The sequence below is a fragment of the Nannobrachium achirus genome (genome assembly GCF_963921795.1).
Source record: "Nannobrachium achirus genome assembly, chromosome: 22".
In the NCBI taxonomy this organism is placed as follows: domain Eukaryota; kingdom Metazoa; phylum Chordata; class Actinopteri; order Myctophiformes; family Myctophidae; genus Nannobrachium; species Nannobrachium achirus.
This window is the reverse complement of record NC_137829.1, coordinates 10,965,011-10,989,778: the sequence shown is the minus strand read 5'-3', so window position 1 is coordinate 10,989,778 and position 24,768 is coordinate 10,965,011. Positions and strand designations below refer to the sequence as shown.

The 24,768-nt window shown below is 42.9% G+C and overlaps 1 protein-coding gene across 1 annotated transcript; it reads right to left on the bottom strand.

Moving 5' to 3' along the window:
* srpx (sushi-repeat containing protein X-linked) lies at positions 1-23,468 on the bottom strand (the record flags this gene model as incomplete). The annotated part of the gene is given in 11 exon segments (XM_080752512.1): positions 1-221; positions 1,709-1,830; positions 2,808-2,941; positions 5,732-5,911; positions 6,965-7,086; positions 7,200-7,326; positions 12,757-12,933; positions 13,620-13,808; positions 15,748-15,804; positions 23,335-23,428; positions 23,430-23,468. Coding segments are annotated over 11 exon segments (1,425 nt in total). The 3' UTR covers positions 1-37.
* Between the last annotated feature and the right edge of the window lie 1,300 nt (positions 23,469-24,768).

The following is a 24,768-nucleotide window of genomic DNA, read 5'->3' as shown; positions in this document are numbered from 1 at the left end:
TCACATGGGATTGGACAAGCTGACAGACATGGGTGGTTTATGATTGACAGGTCTGCCCTGCCTCCTGCTGCAGCACCATCTCGTCCTTGCGGACGGGGAAGGTGTCGACGGTGGTGAAGAGTTCGGCGGACGTGATGGGGAAGGCGTAGCGCTGCTTGTCCATGCCCTGTTTGTCCACCAGCACCATCTGGTACGATCGCTGTGGAATCTGGAGCAGTAACCTAAATGTTGTGATATCGTTGTGTTATTATTATGTAATAATTGTAAAGCAATGTTGTTATCATTATTCGTTATTATGATAATGAATACCTACTCCTCCCGTGGGGGAAATTCAGATATCACAGCCCAACCCAGCTGCTTTTTATGCTTTTTATTATCAGCTTTGACCCAGCTGAACTCAACCCAGTGATGCCCACAAGGAGCGCAAGGGAGAAGGGGAGCAGTGGTAGCTGGAGTGGGGAATCGTACCTGCGACCTCTGGGGCCTCCGGAGTCCTAGGTGTGGACACTAACCACTCAGCCACCACTGCTCGAATTATGAAATATAATATTATTATGAAATATCGTTGACGGGAAAGAGCAGTGCTAGTAAAGTACAGCGACTCGGGTCTGTTTCACTAAGAACAGTTATTTGTTTATCTCTTATTTTATCAACTAACACACACAGTACAGAAAATACACAGATAAAAAACCCACCAACATAGAAAAAGACTCCCCCACTACACCCCGGCAAAAACAAAAGCAACCAAAACAAAAGAAACACCCCCCTGACAACTGTTCACAGGAGCGTCACAAGGGGTAGGAAAGTGGGACTGAGTTACTTGGGCCCAAGGTGGAGGGGCCCTAATAACTTTATCTATTGAAAAATAGCAGATATACAAGCTCACAGCGCGGCACCGAGTGCCGCGCTGCGAGCTTGTAGATCTGCTATTTTTGAAAAGTTGTGAAAATGTGTGAAAACCTTTGAATATATGTATTTTTTAAGCGAACATTTCCAACTAAAACTTTGCTTCTGGGGGTCCCTGGAACTAAATATTTTGAGGTCGGGGTCCGTGGCCAAATACATATCATCTTGGGGGTCCTTGACATAGGTTTCTTGCACACATTTTCACGATTTTTCAAAAATAGCAGATATACAAGCTCAAGCACCGAGTGCCGCGCTGTGAGCTTGTATATCTGCTATTTGTCAATAGTTAACATTCATGGGGGGCCCGCAGTGAATCCTTGTACCCAGGGCACAGAATTTGGTGTGACGCCCCTGACTGTTCATATGACATTTCTGATTATACATTCATACTGTTATCATCCTTCCTCTTATCCATCCCTCTTCATTTTCCCCTACTGTAACCACTTCAGTTGTCCACTCACACGCATAGAGAAATCACAACACAACATACCGGTATACCCACCCCACACACAGGACTTCCACCCCCGGGTAGGATACATCCCTACCCCCCCATGAAGGGAATGTCCCTGTGTTAAAACGGGGGCCCTTCTCTAGGCCTAGCCTAACCTATTGCCTAGTCCTCCACCTGACTAACCCCTGCGCTACTAATGTATGCTCCCAAGAATATAGGGTTTAAGTGTTTGATTTAACTTTGCAGTAGTTTGGACTCATATTTGGACTCATATACTCTTTTACTTTATTACTATATGTGTGAGTGTGTGTGTGTGTGTGTGTGTGTGTGTGTGTGTGTGTGTGTGTATACCTGAGTTGCAGAGCCAGCCCTGGGGTAAGAAGCCTATGTCGAATACGGCCAATATTAGCTGGATAAGTTCCAACAAGCTCAATCACTGTCAGATGCCTCAGGTCCAGACCACACTGAGCGTGCTGTAAACACAACAGTGAGAAAGAAATCAGACAGAAATCCTAAAATTAATTCTGAGTCGGATTAATTGAGCACAGCCCATATTAACGAGGAGTCAAAGCGCACCATTAGAGAAGGCTTAGTAAATTACACCGATGTCCACAAAGTGAGAGCCTACTATTCCTAGAGAGAATAAAAGTTTCCACATACTGAGAGCAATTTAAAGTTGGTCTGTGTATCACCAAAGGTCAAGCCTTGTAAAGCTGACTCCCATGTAATGGATTTTGACAAGCAAGGAAAATATCCTGGTCCAAAATAGCCTTGTCAGACATACAGTATGTATTCATTGCTGTGCCATTCTCTGTTCAAGGCTGTCAAGAGGAAAATCACAACAAACTTAGTGAAGTTCGATCTCCGTGGAGGTGTAACTATGGGGGAGTGGATATGTCATTGTCTCTGGGGAAAAGTCCACCGTTGAAGGAAGACACACAGACACTGTTATGGTGTTCGCAGGAAAAAGATATCAGAAACTGCAAGGACAACAGGCAGTGCTGCACAACAACTGATGAAAATTCTAAACGTACAGTAAATGTAGCATTAGCAACAGCCTTGTTTGTACAGGTAATTGGGGAGTCTAAATGAAATTGTTATAAAAAGAATTGGGATATGTGTATGGTTCTCATGTTAACATATTAGTTAACCGTTTTATAAAAACAACTATCATTGTCATATCACACCTATGGGGGTTGTCGCACCCACCCCCCTCCCCCCGCGTCAGACAGAACAACGGACCTTAGGTGTGATATAATGACAACAAACCATGACCACGAGTGAGTTATTGCTTAATTGTATGAGGCTTAATGACAATTATCTGACGCAAATCCAATTCTGAGCCATCTGGAATCTTCCCACTCCATTTCAGTCTTCCCACCTTCCCTCCTGCAACCCCCCCCCCCCCCCCCCCCCCCCCTTCTCTCTTCCCCCGGGAGTCACGTCTCACCTGTAGGTTGGTCATCTGGAAGCGGTAATAGTGATTGGCAGCGGTGGGGGCGGAGATAATGAGAAGTCGGCGTTTCTCATAGAACTGGTCCAGCAGCGCCGCAGCTGTGCGCACGCCCACATTAATGTTCATCGCTGTGAAAACACATAACGGAACATGACGAAACAAGACACATCGGTAGGCCTAACTGCTGACATATCGGAAGATAACAAATACCACAGAGCAGTGGTTTTTGAGATTTTTCAAAAATCTCAAAAAGTATAAAAATGTGTAGAGAAAAGTGCAAGCAATAATAACTGCATAAAGTTGAACAAAGTTGAAGTTTTAATGAATTTTCTATCTCTAAAGAATGTGGAAGTAGGAGGATGCAAAAAAAAAAGTGGCGGAATAAAGACGAATAAATATACATTGGGGACAACTAGTGTGTGCTTGCTCAATGCTATTAGTTCTGCTCCTCCATGGGGACCAGAACTAATAGCACAGCCCACTGGTGGTGCTGGGGTGGCGGTGGGAGCAAACAGTGCACAACAAACCAGGGACACATGCGCAGAAGGAACGCAAAATGAGCACAGACTTACCGGTAGGTGAGCTTAAATAACCTGCCCAATTGGTCAGCTGATTTCCACATCAGTGCATGACATATGGGTCTTGCATGTTTACACCCGTATAGTAATGTGCATGTGCATGTGCGTAATCTCTCGAGTATATTCTGCCTGAACTAACTCGCAAGCTACGGTACGTATCATACAGCAAACCACTTATAGTAGATACAGTATGTGCCGTTTCAAGTCTTCGGGCTTCACTGCTCTTTTCCTGAAAATATCCTGCAAATGCATTTTTTCCACAGCTTTATTTCCCTGTTTTGCCTTTCTAATTTTTATGGAGAATGGAGCGTATTTTTGCAGAAACCCACAAATGGCAAGAAACCACTCCATTCCCATTGAAAAGCAGAATCCACCTTCTAGGTATCATAAATTATATAGATTTAAACGTCAAAGTCAGAGAAGGTCATAAATATAGCAAAAATAGCTGATCTACAAGGTCAATGTTCTGCCAATCAACTGGAAATCTACTGTCTTGCCAATGACAAGATGTGTGAAATTTTGAAATGGCACATCTGTATGTATACAGGTGTCATAACATACAGGTGTCATAGAGAGAGCTGAACAATGAATGGGGGGCTGGTATTGATGAAGAGGATGTGTCTAATCAATAGACTATGACACAGAAGACAGACCCCATTTTCACATCCACAGAACCACTCAATTGTAACCACTTTAGCAAAGGGTGAATGCCGGGCACTCACTGTCACTGTGTTGACTTATCTCAGAGAGTGTACAAATCATCGACATCGATGGAATGCCATAAGCAAACAAGTAAGTAAGTGTGTGTGCAGTGGTGGGAAAAGTACTCAAATGTTTTACTTAAAGGAGTAGTTCACCCCCAAAATGACTTTTTTTCTATTGATTAGTCACGCCATGGAGAGTAGAGTTCAATAATATTTTTAGTTTTTTGTCACATTCCTAAGACAAAAATGTGATAACAATAAATTTACCCCCATTCGTTCCGGATGGGGACCCGTTTCGAAACGGGTCCCCATCCGGAATCAATGGGGGTAAATTTACTCGAATCAAATTGTTGTCTTAGGAATGTGACAAAAACCAAAAAATATTATTGAACTCTACTCTCCATGGCATGACTAATCAATAGAAAAAAAGTCATTTTGGGGGTGAACTACTCCTTTAAGTAAAAGTAACAATGGGGCTTTTAAGCCGTGACATCATTTTGTAGTCAGACCTCCAAACAGATTTATTGTCAATATCTATCCCTCGCTATTTCAACAGATCCGAGACAGAAATAACGACTAAAGTATAATTCTACCACTTTCCTTTCAACAACAAAGAGAAGAAAAATTAGTAAATAGTAAAAATAGTAAAAAGATTCGCTTTTTTGGGGGGCAAGATTTCTCCTCTGCCTACAAAATGATGTCAGACTTAACAGCCCCATACTCATCAGCACCCACACCCTAGGTGGGGTTGGCGATAGGGCCTTTCTGGGTGGAGTTTGCATGTTCTCCCCGGATCTCCTAGGGTAGGTACCCTCACAAAAACATGCCTGGGGCGCCTGATGGAGGGGAAAGGAACTGGTTGGAATAACGTGTTACTTCCACGCGCTACGTCCAAACCGGGGAAATCCCCACTGTCAGGTGAAAAGAAGCAACTTGGACTCCTCATGCACTGAAGGAAGCATGAGGTCAGTCCGTTGTCTCCCCAGGCGCGGCAGAGGGAGAGCAGATTACATAGGCAATTGGCACTGGGTGAAAATGGGTTACAAAATCGTGGGATAAAAATTATAACAGAAAAAAAAATATATATATATAAAAAAGTAGCAATACTGCAACATAGAAATACTCTGTACAAGTAAATGTAGGCTACTTGAGTAAAGGTACAAAGGTATAGGCATCAAAATGTACTTAAAGTACCAAACATAAACGTACTCATTAGGCAGGATGTCCCATTTCATGTTTTCAAATGTATAAAATCTTTTGAAAATGCGACGCATTGTGAGCTTGTAGATCGGCTATCTTCAAATGCCCAAAATGTATAGGGTTGATTTTGTAATAATAATCAATCTACAAAGTAACTAGTAACTAAAGTGTTCAAATAAATGTAGTAGAGTAAAAGTACAATATTTGGATCCGAGATGTAGTGGAGTAAAATTAAAGGTATTGGAAACTGGACAAACTCAAGTAAAGTACAAATACCTCAAAATTGTACTTAAGTACAGTATTCAAGTAAATGTACTTAGTTTCTTTCCACCACTGTGTGTGTGTGTGTGTGTGTGTGTGTGTGTGTGTGTGTGTGTGTGTGTGTGTGTGTGCGTGTGCGTGTGCGTGTGCGTGTGTGTGCACGTGCGATACATACGTGAACAAGTGGTTTCTATGCCTGACCAAGTGAGGGCAGACTGGCAGACCCTGGCGGCGCTCCCCTGGATGTCGAAGCCGCCCATGCACTTGAACTCACACGTGGCACCGTAGTTGTCCCCGTCACTGTCACACTTCATGTAGCCATTGTCTGGCGCGAAGAGGGGGCCACAGCGGCGCACTGCACAGGACAGAGTGACCCACATGAGAACACACAGCAACGGGAAACGACAGGACCAGGAAATGCTACTCTAAAAGTAATGATTTGTATCGCACAATGACATAAATGGCTGATTTTCGTTTTTCGTTTTTTTCTCCCAATTTAGTTGTTATGTAAATTCCCAATTCTCACCCATGTAGTCCCTGTGTGTCACAGTGACCTCCAACTGTTTGAGAGGTTGTAGAGTTTAGACAACCACGTGTCCAATACACGTGAAGCTGCTGAAGCCAGTTGCTTTTTTCCCCCTCTTGACAGTGGTTAATGCGTAACGCAGTACAATGGTGTTCAAACAATGTTTTTGGAATTGACTAAATGACAGGACTAAAATTAAGAGAACACTGAAGCCCAAACTGAGCACATTTCAATCTATAAGACCATCAGAAAAAAAGATATAAAGGCGACAATATGAAAATAACCAAATCTCATTTTAAATGCCACAGAAAAGTAGTGAATTTTGCAACCATCCTTCATGGTTATTCTATAAAAGAAGAAACCATAACTTCCCTGAATGAAAGGTTTTCTCCAGCAAACATTTCTGACAGCTATCCATGGTATATTTATGTTGGGCAAGGTTGTTTTTTCCCTATAACTTTACACCCCTTGGGGCAACCACCACATTACAATGTGGAATACGGCAGTACTGCAGCCAGTGTGTGTGTGTGTGTATATATAACTATGTGTATGCATGTACAGTATATATATATATATATATATATATATATATATATATATATATATATATATATATATACTGTGAAAAATCCATAAATTGGGGGGGGGGGGCATATTTCATTTGTTAGCCATGAAGGATGACAATATTTATCATTTAGGACGGGAACCCCTTTTGGGGTTCCCGTATAGTTGTTGCTATATGTACTGTATAGTATATAGGGTACACGCACGCACGCACGCACGCACGCACGCACGCACGCACACGCACACACACACACACACACACACACACACACACACACACACACACACACACACATACATATGCTTTAAGAGATTTACCTCGTACTCTGATAGAAAAGCGGCAGGATGCTTTGTTCCCCGCACGATCAAAGACAGTGTAGGACATCTTATGAAGCCCCTCCAGGAAGTCCGACTTGGAGGGCTTCCCTTTCAGAATTACACTGTTAACAAAATGAGTTGAATCAGTGCAGAATAACAACAGATGGAGCATAATGAACCGAAATGGGTAGAGCGGGGGCGGGTGGGGGGGTTAAACGTGAATTATCTGACTGACTCTGTGAGGATTCCATCTGCTGTGTCCATGCCCTCTGGGGTGTCCCAAGTCACCCTCGCTGTTAGCTTTCCTGGCTCTGCGAACTTGTCCTTCACATTGGGGCACTTGATCACTGGAGGATCCGCATCTGCAGAGAGACAGAGAAATATAGAGGTGGAGAGATATGACGGGTTGATAGGATGAAAGTTATTTGATGAAGGAAAGGTCAACAGAGATGGCGTTATTAAGAAAAATCTAATTATAGAAAGAAAGCAAAAGATTTCTGACATTTTAATGAAAAATACAGTGAAACCTTTGACATCAAACCGACGTAACCTTGAAATGTTCTCTAAAAAGACAATTAATGGGACTCGATGATATAATGCAAACAATATTCTGTCTCGTTACAGTAGAGGCTGAGGGATCTGACAGGGTGAGAGCTCTATGGGTCTACACCAGTGCACTTAAACCCTATTATTACATACCTTATATCAAGGCTGTAAGACTGTTAAGCCATGCATGTGATAGCATAAACACAGTAATTATACTTCCTAGAAAATACTGTTTTTTTGAGGCTCAGCCTGCATTTTTCCAGGATGGAAAACTAAGGTTGAAAAGCGAGTGATCATTTATCAGTTCCTGGTGACGGCAAATCAACCATGCGCGCATAAATTTGTCTTGTACAATTACTGAGCTAATTATTTAGTGCGGTATGAGGGATTATCTTTTCAGCAGGCCCTCGTCCAACAGGCCTGAGATGCTCCTATAAGCTCTGACCAGCACTCCAGTTATGTGGATACCGGCCCGCTTTTAAAGGTCTTCTTTAAAGGTCTTATATAAATCCGTTTTCACAACCGGTTTCCATGGCGCAGTCCAGACATTTATCTCCTTCATGTCAGTTAGAATTCAGACAAACAACTATTCTGAGTTATCATTTAGTTCCTGCAGTCTGCAGGCTGAATTCTTCCGGCTCAATAACAGTGCTGGGGTTGTAGCTGTGCACACATGCGTGTGTAGAACAGTAGAGTCAACAGTATAATGCTTGCACATTGACACGCACAAATCTAACGCACACATTATTATTATTACTAGAAGCTCGGCCGGCCGAGCGTCTAGTCGGGGGACCAGCCTACTCCTTTAATGCAAAGTTGCAAAACCCATTATACCTGTTGTCATAGGACCCGTTTTGACCATCTGTTTACCTGTGTCCATTTATGCCCATATATGGAGATATCTGTCTGTCTGCATCCATTTTATGCCCATATATGGAGATCTCTGAGTCCATGCAGTGATTCAACAGAGAAGTAAAATGTGGAGACTTGCGGTAGCGGTACCTTGCAGATTAATACAAATAATAGGATATCGCTTTTTCTTTTAACTATAATTTGCTCAGGGTCCGGAGTGAGGAGGGCCGCGGTCCGGTCATGGGCCGTGGTCCGCCTATTGAGAACCCCTGCACTAGAGCAATCCACCGTTTCATCTCCCTAATACGGCGGGAAGAAAGCATTCCTCAACAATGGAGGGATGCAAATATTGTCCATCTGTGGAAATGGCAGGGGCATAGCACTTCTCTCTGTTGCAGGAAAAGTCCTCTCGAAAATCATGCTCCACATGCTTATCAATACCATCACTGAAGACCTGATGCCAGACTCCCAATGTGGATTCCGGAAAAACAGAAGCACAGTGGACATGACCTTCACCTCGTGGCAGTTGCAGGAAAAATGTTGTGAACAAAAACAAGACCTGTTCATGGCCTTTGTGGATCTCTCCAAGGCATTTGAAACCGTCCACCGTGACCTCCTGTGGAGAGTACTTCTGCACTATGGATGCCCTGTGAAATTCAGTTCCATGATGGGATGAGGGTCAAGGTCATGGTAGGTGGATTAGAATCTGCCGCTGCCCCCTTCGGAGTAGGTACAGGTGTGAGACAGGGATGCGTTCTCGCACTGGTCCTTTTTAATATCTTCCTCTTGTGTGTAAAAACACTACTTCACAAGGAAATGCAGGAGGGGAGTGGGGTGACCCGGCCTGGACAACAGACTGGATGAGAACCTCTTCAACATCAGGAGGTTCCAAGCCACAACAAAGCTCCAGTGCGTACGCATACTGGAACTCTAGTATGCTGATGATTGTGCCCTTGTGGCACACACGCCAGGGTCACTGCAGGCCACTCTGGCAGCCGCTGTGAGAGCCTACTACAGCAGAATGGGACTGTCAGAGGTCCTGCCAGTGGTGTTCAGAACCTCTACAGACACCACCAGTTTTCTCTGTTGCAGAGATTCCCCTCTTAGCATCGTTCCACATATCAAGTAGCATCCTGTCAGAAGACTGCAGCATTGATCAAATAATGTTGTGAATAGTATTTCACACACACACACACACACACACACACACACACGCACACGCACGCACGCACGCACGCACGCACGCACGCACGCACGCACGCACGCACGCACGCACACACACACACACACACACACACACACACACACACACACACACACACACGTATACACATGCACGCACACACATAAATATGCAGTCCCAGCTTTTCCCCCTTTTTTCCCCTCTCCTTGCCAATTGCCCCCCTGGTGGCCCCGACCTGTGCCTTGAGAAACTCATGGAGCCACCATGCATGTTGCTCTCTATCCAAACTGCAAAGTCATTGGACAATGCAAGGAGATTCATGAGTTATCCTTTACCAAACCCAACCCTAACCTTATGAAACTACAGTGAAATCTAATTTGTGACAACAATTTTGTCCCCAGTTAGACATTTGTCATCAAGTAACTGGATCGAGGTCCAAAATGTGCCCATGTCTATTTCACGGTCAGGTCACAGAAGCACACACATAATTCAAATGCGCACACAACCTATGTGAAACCTCCAGACCATACATGGGCCACATGCGACCCCCACCTTCTCTTAATGCAGCCCGCAGGTTAACACCTGGAGTGCCTAACATTTTCCCTGACGTTTTAACGATTCCCCCCCATGAAGTGCCGTGGCTCCGTTAACACGTCCCATGATGTTTACCATGATGCCTCACGAAATACTACATCCGGCGACATACGGCCATCCACTGAATTGGATTCATAGTGGCTACAGAAAAAATTATATTCAGCTTATTTTACCATATTGCGCGATCAAAACAGCCGCAGTAAAAATGACCATAACTTACACACAGATCATCGCGGTTGTATTTTTTCTTCTCCACGTGAAAGAAAAGAAGGCCGTCAACCGGACCCCCTGTGAACATTGTGCGGTTCATTCCCATTTAAATAACTGTAACAGTGCATTATTTCATTATTTTATAATGTTTCACTATGTCTTTTACGGACATGTGTTAAAAAGTGACCTCTAGTGGTGATTTGAGTTACTCACAACTTGTTGCTCCGTGTATTTGAGAATATTCTGTATTTTTCTGTATTTCTCTAATACCAGAATTATTATTACAATATACTGTATGTATACAGGAGTTAACATTTATTTTTCTATTCAATGGTACGGTCATGTGGTGTGAACTGTATTACATGTACTAGAAGCTGGGCCGCCCTTCGGGCGACCCAGCGTCTAGTCGGCGACCTGGCCAACTCGGGAACGATGTAAATAGGGAATGAATCCCCCGCCCTTTAATGCAAACCCCATTATACCTGTTGTCATAGAACCCGTTTTGAGCATCTGTTTGCCTGTGTCCATTTATGCCCATATATGGAGATATCTGTATCTGTCTGTCTGTCGGCGTCCATTTTATGTCCATATATGGAGATCACTGCAGATATAGTTCTGGGTCCATTTTATGCCCATATGCCCATATATGGAGATATCTGTCTATTTGTGTCCATTTTATGCCCATATATGGAGATCTCTGTATCTGTCCGTCTGTGTCCCTTTATGCCCGTATATGGAGATATCTGTTTATCTGCGTCCATTTTATGCCCATATATGAGATCTCTGTCGCTTTTTGTTTGTTTCTTCTTTAAGCAGAATACACAGCCTGCTTAAATCTGCATCATTCAAGTCATCCTCCCAGTCCCACGCTTTGTCGCTTGTCTTATGTTTGTTTTTGTCTCTTTTATTTTCTTTTTTGGAGCGGACCCCATGAATGCCCCATCCTTTAATGCAAACCCCAATATACCTGTTGTCATAGGACCCGTTTTGACCATCTGTTAGCCTTTGTCCCCACCCTTTAATGCAAACCCCAATATACCTGTTGTCATAGGACCCGTTTTGACCATCTGTTTGCCTTTGTCCCCTTATGCCCATATATGGAGATCTCTGCACACACAGTACCGGTTGCGGAAAACTCTGATGTCAGACATCAGCTCCGCATTCGGGGATTCATTTTATGCCTATATCTGGAGAAAGCGTGTGCCGGTGGGAAGAACGGTTCTCGAGATTCACATACATACATACACATTCACAGAGATTTTTTGTTGACTCATGTGGCGTACGTGATGTCACAGCCTTTTATGAAGTGATGTCACAATGAGTCAGCGCTTGCGCCGATTTCCTCCGGAACAGCCTGATGTCAACAATCAGCTCCGCATAAGGAGATTCCGAACGTTTTGCGCCGGTTTCGGAAAACCGCGAGTCGGGTCGGGTCGAGGCCCTGCACTGCACTCCGCGCGGCGGCGGGGAACGCGCGTGCCGAATCTGAAGCCGGTGGGATGAACGGTTCTCGAGATACGTGGATTACAAACAAACAAACAGACAGAGATTTGTCGCATTTATAGATAGATGATAATTTTTGTCCATGTTGGGTTCACGTAAGAAGCACGTTTTGCACATGCGTCAATACGGACATTCTATCATTCATCATATCTTCGTTTGTTGACTGGTGATGCGGAGCTGGTGAGCGATAGTTTTGTTTATATAAAAAGTGTATATTCTTATGTCTATTACCCGCAAATATGTACATTTCTGTTTCATGATACAGTTGTTGTTATGCCTGTAACATTAAGATTGTTTTTTGTTTCTGTTTTGTCCTGTACAGTCGATTACCTAACTACATCTGTTACTGCTACAACTGACTGGGTGGCTAACGGTTACTGTACAAAAGTATAGGTTTAGGTAGCATACTGTGTGTGAGTGTGAATAAATCCTATTTAAGATACAGTAACGTTGTTTTGTCAGTGAGTATCAAAGGCAAAGTCGAGTAAAGACACTGTTATCACCAGCAATGATACCCCGTGCGGTGGGAGTTTATTAAATTATTTGTAGGTAGTTTAGTAAAAACCGTACAAACATAATGGACACTGTAGACGGACCGCTCGAAAATCAGGTAAATACAATAAAAAAAAAAGGAAAAATAGCAAAAAATGATTCAGGATTCCAATAGAAAAATAGCAGATCTACAAGCTCAAAACACGTCGCACAAGATCGGCTATTATTGTTACTTTTGTGTGACATAGAACGACTAAGTAGATAGACATTAATTTAAAAAAATATATATAAAATAAAACGGAGGTAAGAGGTTTCTGCCCGACAGTATATGCAATGTGGCCCTCTGGAGTGAGTGTGGAAATATAGTGGCCCTCTCCGTCATCAAAGTTGCCCACCCCTGCTCAAGACTTACCAATGCAGGTACTGTCTCCAGCACTCCACATCTTGTTGTGCTGGCAGACTGTGGTCTTCTGCCCCTTTAGAATGTACCCCGGAGAGCAGAAGTACTCGCAGCGAGAGTTGAAGTAGGAGCCATCCGAACACTTGTAGCCCCCATTAACGGGCATGTTCAGCTTTGGACATCGGACCTCTGTGGGAGAGCACACACTTTTGATTTAACGCTAACCTGTGTTACCATAACCACTTAAACCTTAAGGTATATACCGTGTGTGTGTGTGTGTGTGTGTGTGTGTGTGTGTGTGTGCGTGCGTGCGTGCGTGCGTGTGTGTGTTTTTGCACATGTGGAAGAGGGTCAGGACTACGGATGGGACGATATGAAAATTACAAAAGAAATCGCGGTTTACGATATTATCATGATAATCAAAATCCATTATTGTGGGGCGGAACATTTGCCAAAAAATAAATCGCGGTTTACGATATTATCATGATAATCAAAATCCATTATCGTGGGGCGGAACATTTGCCAAAAAATAGCCGATCTACAAGCGGCTACAAGCGGTGCGACGCATTGTGAGCTTGTAGATCGGCTATTTTTTGGCAAAGACATTTGATAGAGAGTTTAAAAAAAAAGACTGTATCAAGTACGTATATTATAAGTACCTTTTACCAATTATAGAGGGTTTAACTGGTACCTGATATGCAGCTCGGCAAATAAAAGGTGAATTGATCCCAGTGCATGACGGAGGACGATCTCAGGATAAATTAAATCTCCACGATACGATTATCGTGAGTGTTTTTTTATCACGATAAACGATAATATCGCTTTTCATCCCATGTGTGTACATGTGCAATCAGATGAGGGTGATCAGTACTCACCTCTGCAGGCGTAGTTAGAAGACCAGTGTTTACTGGCCATGCACACCACCTCAGAGCCCTCCACCTCGTAGCCCCGCTTGCAGCGGATCTTACACCGCGTTCCCAGCACATTCTTGTAGTGCTCTCCTCTGGGAGATCGGCAGCTCACGTCACCGTGCTTCACCTTAATGGGAGCACACCATGGGGTCCCTGAATCAAGGGACACTTTGTAGTTACTGAACAGTTGAAACAGAATATTTGACGAGTGGATTCTCTACTGGGGATTAGGGATGGGGCGATAATATGAACATTTCATATCACGATTATTGTGACAAAAGAAATCGCGATTTACGATATTATCGCGAGAATCAAAATATCCCCAATATCCATTATCCTGGGGCGTAACATTTGCCAAAACAATTGCTGATCTACAAGCTCACAAGCAGGTTGTGAGCTTGTAGATCGGTTATTTTTGTCAAAGAGATTTGGTCGAGAGTGAAAAAAAGACTGTATCAAGTACAAGTACGTATATTATAAGTACGTTTTACCGATAGATTTAAATGGTACCGGATATGAAGCTCGGCAAATAAAAGGTGAATTGATCCCAGTGCATGACGGAGGACGATTTCACGATAAATTAAATCTCCACGATATGATTATCGTGAGTGTTTTTTATCACGATAAACGATAATATCGCTTTTCTGTAGTACTGTAGCATTTTTTGTGTGTTTGTTTGTCTCATGTTGCTCCACGCTCAAGCAAACACACCAGGGAGTAAAGTTGATTTGACCAATGTTACGTTACCACACTTGCATTTCATCGCTTGGACCTGTATGAGTAGTGACAAATAAACCTTCTTGATTCTTGAAATGCTAAAATCAATATCTGCAGTCTATCCAGTTTATATATAGTTATAGCATCCTCAGTCAAAGTTACTTACCTGTGGATTATGAGAACATAAAGGGACATATTTTATGAGACGGAAGAGTAGTGTACTGTATATGAAAACCCACCCATCAACTGCGCACAGACTGATACAGTGGATTTGTCATTACCTTATCTGCTCCTGGCTGACTCTGATAAAAAGCGCGGAGAGCTTGCGTGTGTGTGTGTGTGTGTGTGTGTGTGTGTGTGTGTGTGTGTGTGTGTGTGTGTGTGTGTGTGTGTGTGTGTGTGTGTGTGTGTGAGTGAGAGAGAGAGTGAGAGAGTGAGAGAGACAGAGAGAGAGAGAACATCTGCTTATTGGCCCTTCTCACTAACGATTTAATGCATCAGCCATCTCTTTATGGCTCTGACCCTGAATCTATTTCCATTTTAGAACAATATGATTGAGGTATAAAGATCTATCAGTGGTGAATTTGCCTTGAACTTTTGCCGGATTTCTACAATTCTTGTTATGGATGCCAAGTTTGAGGGGCCGCAAGGTTCGTATTCCATGCAGGGAAATAAAGTCTGTAGCCCATTTCTTGCTGGCTTGGGACACACATTCACCCTACCCTATCCACCCTGTGGACCTACATAAACACACACACACACACACACACACACACACACACACACACACACACACACACACACACACACACACACACACACACACACACACACACACACACACACACACACACACACACACAGAATGCACACTCGCTTAGGCTAACCTCCATTTGGAAGGGAGATGAGTATTCATAACAGTGGCAGGCCTCTTCTCCTCTCTCTCTCTCTCTCTATCACTCTCTGTGAGAGTCCCTGCATGTGTGTGTTGGCAATGGCTCCACAACTGTTGGGTAAGAGAAAGTAATACTACATTCAAGTTTTACACAAGAGAATGAGAGTTTGGTTTGGCATGGAGGATAATGTTCTGTGTCTAACTGATCCTAAAATTAAAAGCTAGAAGTAATTTTGACATTTACTGTGTTTGTGTGTGTTTGTACAACTGATGAATTGTATGCTACTATTATGCTACTATTATGTGCATTGTTACTGTAAAGCACTATAAGAGGCACTTGGGAGGTAGGGGGCAGATGACCTTGAATTACATAACACTATGAAATGAAATCCTCTTGCCTTGTGAAAAACCGGAGTGAATTTATTTTTCATTCAGTGGAAAGAGTGTCTGTGTCCGTTAAAATCAAAATGAACATATCACCTTTATATCTATGAGAATACCAGTCTTCATCGTCTCCATAGGCTTGCTGTCCCGACCCTAGGGGGAATAGAAGGGGGGAAAAGCAACAGCTAACTGAAAAAAAGAGCGTGGCTGCAATCAAGATGTTTAGCAATGTTTCAAAGCATTGTCTTGTCATGCTGTGTCCTGCAGGGCCTGTACTGCAAAACAACATAAAAAGAGACAGCTTGCAGAGCAAAGCATAACAGACCTTTCATCCAAAATAAACCACAAGGGGTGATCTTTAAAGGATCTCATGGACAAGACGGAGACAGGATAAAGCTCAAAAAGATGCTTTCCTTTCCAGCTGGTCTTGCAAAAATGAATCTGTTTCATAACAATGATTCGCTTTGTTCAATCCAGTGGTCTCCCAGTAATCACACTTGAGTTCATTGGAACTAGGAGTAAAAGGTGTTTTGAAACATGCACAGTACTGCGTTTCAAAGTCTGTTTCAAGCTGCTGTCTCCTGTTGCTGAGGAGTTATAACCATAACGTATACTTACTGTGAACTGCTGTCTGTGCCAACAGTGTTACACTTTGTAGTCCAAAACCCAGAAGTGAATTAGCAATGGTTCCCATCATCACCAGATTTCCAATGTTTTTTCTAACCCATAGGGTTTTTGATGCAGAAAATAAGGTTTGTGGTTTACATCCGAGTTTCAGGACTTGTGCTATAACATACAGTAGATTATCCACATGGCTTGAAGTTCAAAAATCATGAAACGTGTGAACATAGAGATAATCTAAATCTTCTTATCTTATTTTCAGGATGTATCCAAAAACCCAAAGCTAAATATTCCATTGGAAATCTGCAATGGAATCCCATGGTAGAGGTAACTTCTGGGTTGGCCAACAAAACAAATTACCTGTTTAAAAACTATATTGGGTTGTCCTTTTGTCAAACTTCCCTTTAATGCAACAATTCAAACAGCAAAATAACCTACTGTACATTATTGAAATGCTAAAAACGAATTGATGTCTTTGATGGGTATTTCAGGGAGAGGCTGAGACAGGAGGCTACCGGTACAGGAGGCTTGTGTGTGGATGGGTGATTCAGTTCTCCCAGATGCTTGGGGAATTGTGATGATGAGTAGTGAGAATAATTCTATGGAAGAGGAAGGGATGGGGGAGAGACTGAGGGGCAGGAAGTATGGTAGTGGAATCAGGAAATGGGCAATGAAGGAGTTAAGGGGGGGAGGAGATTTGCATTGGCCCCAGGATGTTAGCTATGAACCCCAGTGTGAATGTGTCCTCTGTTCAGCATCCATGATGGTACAAGAGAGGAGTGTTCCACCACTACTACCAATGGCCACAACTCCTCGCGTCACAAACATCAGACACCAGGGTGTAACTCCAGGGTTTAACATTCCCATTCCTCATCTTCTTCATCATCATCATCGTCTTTCAAAAAAATAAAAGATGTCTAATAGATTCCACAAATAAACACACACACACACACGAGCGCGCGCACGCACACACGCACGCACACACACACACACACACACACACAAACAAACACATAAAACAGTTGAGGCTTTAGCAATCACAGGTTACGCAGCATGGTTTCTACTGAGCAAAACCACGTAATAGTGAGTCAGATTTTAGCCGTCTAAGGGGAAAACCTTGCATCCCTGGCATTCGAGACAGCCTCCATAGAGGAAACGGGGGAAAGATATGGAAAACTAATTACAGGTGTGTGTGTGTGTGTGTGTGTGTGTGTGTGTGTGTGTGTGTGTGTGTGTGTGTGTGTGTGTGTGCGTGCGCGCGTGTGCGTGTGTGCATGATGTGTGCTTTCATGCATGCATGTGTGCATGAGTCACAGAGAGAAGGCAGTAGACACTGTGATATATTGTTATACTGTATAGTGTGCATACTATACAGTATATGAATCAGAATCAGCTTTATTGTCATGTCACGAATTTACAGAAGTAAAGAAGAGGGTGAAATTGGTTTTCGTGCATAGTTCCCATCGTATTGTTATTTCCATAGAAGAAAGAAAGGGAAGAAGATATGTGTAGAGAGAGGGAGAGAGAGAGAGAGAGAGAGAGAGAGATGAGAGAGTTTTCATTCATCCCCTGAAGTTCAACATCGCTTACAACCAAATACCGGTATGTCAGCACATTGATCAGCCAAATAACAAGGTGACAGATTTGTCACTGCATGCAGGTTATGTATAATGGCTCAGGCTACATAATACTGGGATAACTAAGCACACGGCAGGTGGCACAGTTCAACATTTTAATCTAGATGCAGAGTAATTATTAAGAGGACCAGTAATAGCATTGACAATTAGCACATTTTCAAAGTTATGTAATGAGAAAACAAGACAACAATATCGACTACCATGAACAGATTCCGTCTCATCTAAACATACTTAACTTACATTTCTGCTCAATCTAAAGCCACATAAGCAGAGGTAAGCAGGTTAGTTACTAGGGATGAGGCCGAATATTCGGCACCGAAAATTTTCGGCCGAAAATGGCTAAAAATGCATTTTCGGTTTTCGGCCGTATAGTTTTTAAAACCGAATAGTATAGCACCGAATAGTGTGAAGAACAAATAATCTCTCAAAAAGCAGCCGCAGCATCAGTAAACATTCTCTCTCTCTCCCCCCTCCCTCACTCACTCAGTCTCGCATTCACTTCACTTCACTAGTCTGCGCAGCTGCCGGCTAACGAGTGTAGCCTACATTGCGACCTGTCGCTCGTTGTGTAAGCTTAGCTCCGTGCCAGGCAGCGTGCCTCCGTCAAGCTCGTTAAAGTGTTCATTGAGCAGGAGCAGAGCCTCCGCGATTTTGATTGACAAAGATAGCAGTTAGTTGAGTGCTGTTTGTCAATTCTTTGTTGCTACAGAGCATAGCACTAGTCAGTGCTAAGGGCTAACAACAACCATGCATAAGGATGTCGTCTCTGTCACTGGTGTTAGTTGTGTGAAGCTTGTCAGAGTGTTTGTCAGCGAGCGTCTCGGTTTGGCTGCTGAGTTCATGTTCAACCTCTTCCAGAGAGAGATGGAGACACACACTGTGTGTGTGTGTGTGTGTGTGTGTGTGTGTGTGTGTGTGTGTGTGTGTGTGTGTGTGTGTGTGTGCGCGCGTGTGCGTGCGTGCGTGCGTGTGTGGTGTGGGGGGGGGGGGGGGGGGGGGGGGGCGGGGGCTATAGGCACATGGCTAGTAAAAATCGAACCTCTGTTCGAAGTGGAGCTGTGTGTGTGTGTGTGTGTGTGTGTGTGTGTGTGTGTGTGTGTGTGTGTGTGTGTGTGTGTGTATTGCAGTTGATGCTCAGGGCAGGCTAGACTCAACAGCACCTCTCTGGTCACCCAGGGTTACTACATACAGGCTACATACAGACCCACAGACCCACCCACCCACATACCCACATACCTACACACACGGCCACGTATAGGGGAGCTTGTGTTCCACACAGCTCCAAAAAAGATGTGAGATGTAGGGTCCTGTCTGGACTCTGTAGTTAGATGGATAGATGAGGGACAGACGGTAGGAAGAGTGGGCACTAAGGAGGAGTGGGCACCTTGATATCAAGTTCTAATATTTCTATAACTGCTAAAAAAAAATATACAATCATTTGGGCATAAAGAATAAGTTCAATGATAAATGTAGGGCTGATAATGACATACGTGATATGGCATGTTCAAATCATGTAATCAAAAAGTTAATTTTGAGCCCTGATAATGGTGATTATTATTATTATTATTATAGTTTTGTATGGTTTTGACATATTCACGTTTGCCATAATAAGGTAGCTTTACAACAAATGGTACAAAAATGGTAATAAAAATACATTATGCGCATAATATATATTAATAATATTCGGCTATTCGGTATTCGGTTTTCGGCGGAATGTTTCCACTATTCGGTATTCGGTTTCGGCCAATAATTTTGTATTCGGCACATCCCTATTAGTTACCCCATCCACAGACAGGTCAAGCACCAAATTAGACTACCATTTTCAAACCCATACCTCCTCTCACACAAAACTTGATGAGGACTTTAAAACACTGTCAGAAGTGCAGGGATGTAACTCAACATTCAACAACATAATATATTTCAATAGTGTACTGTATATAAAAGCATAACCAAACAGCACGAGATCTCATCCTGTCCCGACTCCCTTTATGTGTTCTCCTTGAGTTCCAGCAAAACTCGTCCAGAACCAAGATCAAACTAATATGAATCTACACAGTACATCAGTATTTTCACCTCAGATAAATCTGTCAACATGCTGAGGTGTGTGTCCTCTGGGAGAGTAAAATACATTTGTATGTGGGCAGGCAGGAATGACCCCCAACTACTCGCCAAACCTCTGTGGCAGAATCAGTGTAAAGTTGGCAATGGCTGATATTCCTGTTTCTGTCATAGGAATTTACATCATAAAAAAAGATTATGAACAATGAGTAAGGGAGATGAGTATTCATAACAGTGGCAGGCCTTCTCCTCTCTTACTCTATCTCTCTCTGTCTCTCTTCCTGCCCTCCCTGTAACTCCCTCCCTGTAACTATGAGTTAGGAAATACTAAGTGGAGCTATCTCTCTCCTTCTATTCAACATCACATAATTACAGTTATAGGGCAAGTTGCATGATTCTTAAGAGTTAAGATCTGTTTATTTGACAGGGACCTTGCTCATTAATGGACATGTCAGTTTTCACTTCAATGTAAATGAGCCAGATTTAGCCCGCTGTGGGCTAATTTCCATCTGCAGTCCCTGGACCCCCATTGGTGGTGATCAACTCCATGACTTCTCCATCTCTCTCTCTCTCTCTCTCTCTCTCTCTCTCTCTCTCTCTCTCTCTCTCTCTCTCTCTTTAAGTGACACATTACAGCTGACAAATTAAAGTAACTGTTCTCCAGTGATATGGGGCTTACTGGCAGTTATTTCCCTTTGTTACATCACAGTGTTGGAGTGACCTACACAGACCCACATCGTTACGAGAAACCATGGAAACTATCACCAGTCTTTCACTGTAAGCAGGAATGCAGTCCACAGACCAAGCAGTAAAGCACTGAACCCAAAGGTTTCCAGCTCAGAAAGTGGCACTGTGGACTGTGTGGAGTGCCAACTTCAAAAGCCCACCTCTAGCTGACTTTATGGTCTCCAATGAGCACATAACCATATTAAATTACAGGTATACCGGTACCTGGATCTCAAGCAATTCAGCATTCAGCTGCCAGCTACCACCCACTTCTTCAGGCATGTACACACACAAATGATAATGGTCTAATTGACCCCCTGAACAAACACAAACACAGCCGAGTAAAATAAACTCCTCGTGAATACCGTACGCACACATGCACGCATGCACACACACAGGGGCGTCACAAGGGTGGGGGGAAGTGGGACTGAGTTACTGGGGCCCAAGGTGGAGGGGCCTTCATTATTTTATACTTTACCTATTGAAAAATAGCAGATCTACAAGCTCAGGGTGCTGTGCTGCGAGCTTGTAGATCTGCTATTTTTGAAAAATCGTGAAAATGTGTGCAAATCTTTCAATATATGTATTTTTTAAGCGAACATTTGTAACTCAAATTTTGCTTCTGTGGGTCCCTGGAACGAAATATTTTGAGATGGGGGTCCGTGGCCAAATACATATCATTTTGCAGGTCCTTCACATGAAAAGGTTTGAGCACCACTGACATAGAAACATACGGTAGGTTTTTCAAAAAACCTTAGAAGGATATGAAATATTCAAAGACTTCTTGCACACATTTTCACGATTTTTCAAAAATAGCAGATCTACAAGCTTGCAGCGCGGCACTCGATGCTGCGCTGTGAGCTTGTAGATCTGCTATTTTTCAATAGTTAAGCACAAAGCACAAAATGTGAGTGAATCCTTGTACCCAGGGCCCAGAATTTGGTGTGACACCTCTGCACGCGCACACAAATGACCAGTCAGTTTGACAAGCTGTGTTTATCCCGTCAGCATAAATCTACCTAGCGGCATGTTTTCATGTTTCAGCCTGTATGATCAGAGAATCATAGTGAGCCGAACTCCACCACTCTACAAGGAATATGCTTGTACATGTGCAGTTGTGCACACACAGATGGAATTATGGCGCTGCAGACAAATCCAAACTTCATCCCTGTCCCATCTTTGTCATTTCAGCCTCATACTGCTTTTGAGTATTGCAATGGCTGCGTTTCAACAAAGGCAACCGTCCCTGTTTATGTTTGAATTGATCAATCTGGAGAACGGATGTTTTCCACGTGTTGGATATTAGGCTACTTTCCGGCAGAACATTTCCCTGTAAGTAGGCTAAAATTCATACGATCATTAATTAGAATAATCTCTTAAGGGCCCCCTAGTACAAACTCTTTTCAGATAGAGATACGGTATGCAGCAAAATACATACTATCTGTTTGGGGGTCCTTTACATGAAAATGAGAGAGGGAGGGGGGGGGGGGGTAGGAGGGGGAGAAAGACTGTTGGAGGAGGGTAGCCTACTTGTTTACATTTCAATATTTACTCAGCATCCATGCATTGTACAAGTGGCTAAGGCAAACTAAGTGAGATTTTAATTCACACAGATCTGCAGTAGGCCTAAAGTATAGCTAACACTAGTCTCATACAGATCCGCTTGAGATATTATTCAAAATGACATGTCTTGGCTGCATATGGCCTATATCTATCTCAAGTTTGAACAAGTGGGGTTGTAACTAAAATGATCAGGTGTGTGAAACCAGTGGTGGACATATCTTACTTAAGTATCAAGTTAAAAGTATCAATACTGCAATGTTATTACTCTGTTACAAGTAAAGTCAGGAATTCAAAATGTGCTTGAGTAAAAGTAAAAAAGTATTGGCATAAAAATTTAGGTCTACTAAAAGAGTAGTAAAAGTAGTAAAAGTAGGCCTACTCATTATAGGCAGAATGTCCCATTTCAAGTTTTCAAATGCATAAAAAAAAAATGAAAATCTTTTCAAATGGCCGAAATGTGTAGGCTATAGGGCTGAAGTTGTTAATGTATGTTTTATAAATAATAATCAAGAATCTACAAAGTAGGGCAGTATTATAGGCCTAACTAGTAAATAACATTTTCAAATAATTGTAGTGGAGTTAAAGTAGCCTAGTCTACTATATTTGGATCAGAGAGATGTGGTGGAGTAGAAGTAGCCTAAAAGTAGGCCTATTGGAAATATTCAAATAAAGTACAAATATCTCAAACAATACTTCAGTAAGTAAATGTACTTCGTTACTTTGCACCACTGTTCATTCATACTATTACTATTGGCGGAGTTCTCTCTCTGCAGAGAACGTCCCCCAGATGCACACTGCACTCCCCCCGCTTTCAGCCCCCTCCACGTAAACAGAAATGTGGTTCACCAAAATGTAGCGGTCATTCCGGTCAACATAAGAAAACTTTAACGTGTAATTATACAAAACAAGAACGATGTAGCCTATCAGCTGATGCAAAAATAGGCAACTGCAAGTTTACCCAACAAATATTTATACATTCTATAAAACGGATAAAACAGATAAAATAAAACAATACATTTCGTGATTTGATTATTCTGGACTCCGTAAGGTTAATCGTCAATGAGTTTGCCAATCCTACCTTCATGATACCCCAAGCAGAAGCAAATCTGGACGAGCACGAGCACCAGCAGCCAGATGTCCATATTCAGACAGACGCGGAGCGGGACGCTCTTCAACATCTGAAAGTAGCCTGCAGGAAAACTTCCAACGCATTCCTACTTTCCAAAGGCCCGCCTCTTGCTAAAAAGAAACACGAGAGTCAGTTGATACTAGTAGTCTACTACGGCTGCCCGCACGGCGTGTGCCGGACCGCACCGCCACCGAGGGTGTCCAACTGGGCAAATGATCAAGACAGAAGATTAGGTTACATCTGGATTACTATTGTTCCCTTCCTTCATTTTTCCTTCATTCTCATGCACGCACTACACACAGTGGCCTAGGTAGTAGGTGTGAAAAGTCTAGGCTAGGCAACCAGACTAGTATAGACCTACTTGTCGATACACTTGATTTTGCCGCTCTCCACAGTTTTGGTGGTCAAATCGACCGGCTTAATCGGGACTCGTCTGCTTCATGCATTTTGCTGAGATACGTTAACGTTATATATAGTGTAATTGCGACCGAAGGTCACAGTATACCATGAGAAATGTCGCAGCTTGTCAGTCACAGTCAGTCAGTCAGTCAGTCAGTCAGTCAGTCAGTCAGTCAGTAAGTAGGCTATATCTTTTTACAGTCTATGGGTTGGTTGCCTCGTCACTGTGACATCACAGGTGATATCACAGGTGACATCACTTATGTACAAGTCCATGGGCATCCCTTTTATGCCCATATGAAGATCCCTGATGTCATCGACATATATGACTGGCCAGATCTGTGTGGCTGGTTCAGATAGGGATCTCCATGGGCATAAAATATATTGTATGTAGCCTATATGGATGTATATTATTATTAATAAAGGATAAAATAAAATAAAAAGTCCACATATGGTCATTCCCAGAAACAAGATCCCTTTATGCCCATATGGAGATTTCTGATGTCATCAATCCCAGGCCCTAACTGGCCAGACAGAGCAAGTCTACGAAGCTATGAAATCTATTAAAAAGTTTAATTTCAACATAATTTTATACAATATATAGTGGGGGTTCCCTCTCAGTTAAAGGGTCCTTGGGCTGAAAAACGTTGAAGACACCTGACCATTCACATTCACATTATGCCTACAGTGGGCTTTTAGTTTTACTAGTGCACGTTCTGTTTTGGACATGAGGCGTTTAAAGTGCTCATTGTCTTTTAGGAAACAGGAAAGGGATGTGTGGGGTAAAGTGAGCCAAGCATCTCTCAATCTACAATTAGCCTACATAAATAGGATTCAAACAACATCTATGCTGGAACAGAAACAGTCTATCAGGTCAAAAGGGGCAAATGAGCTGGTGCTAAATAACAGTTTATGTTGTGGTTTGCTTTGGACTGAATCTGAAGCTTTACTTTAGTTTTATCTCTGCTCACCTGAGTCTGCTGT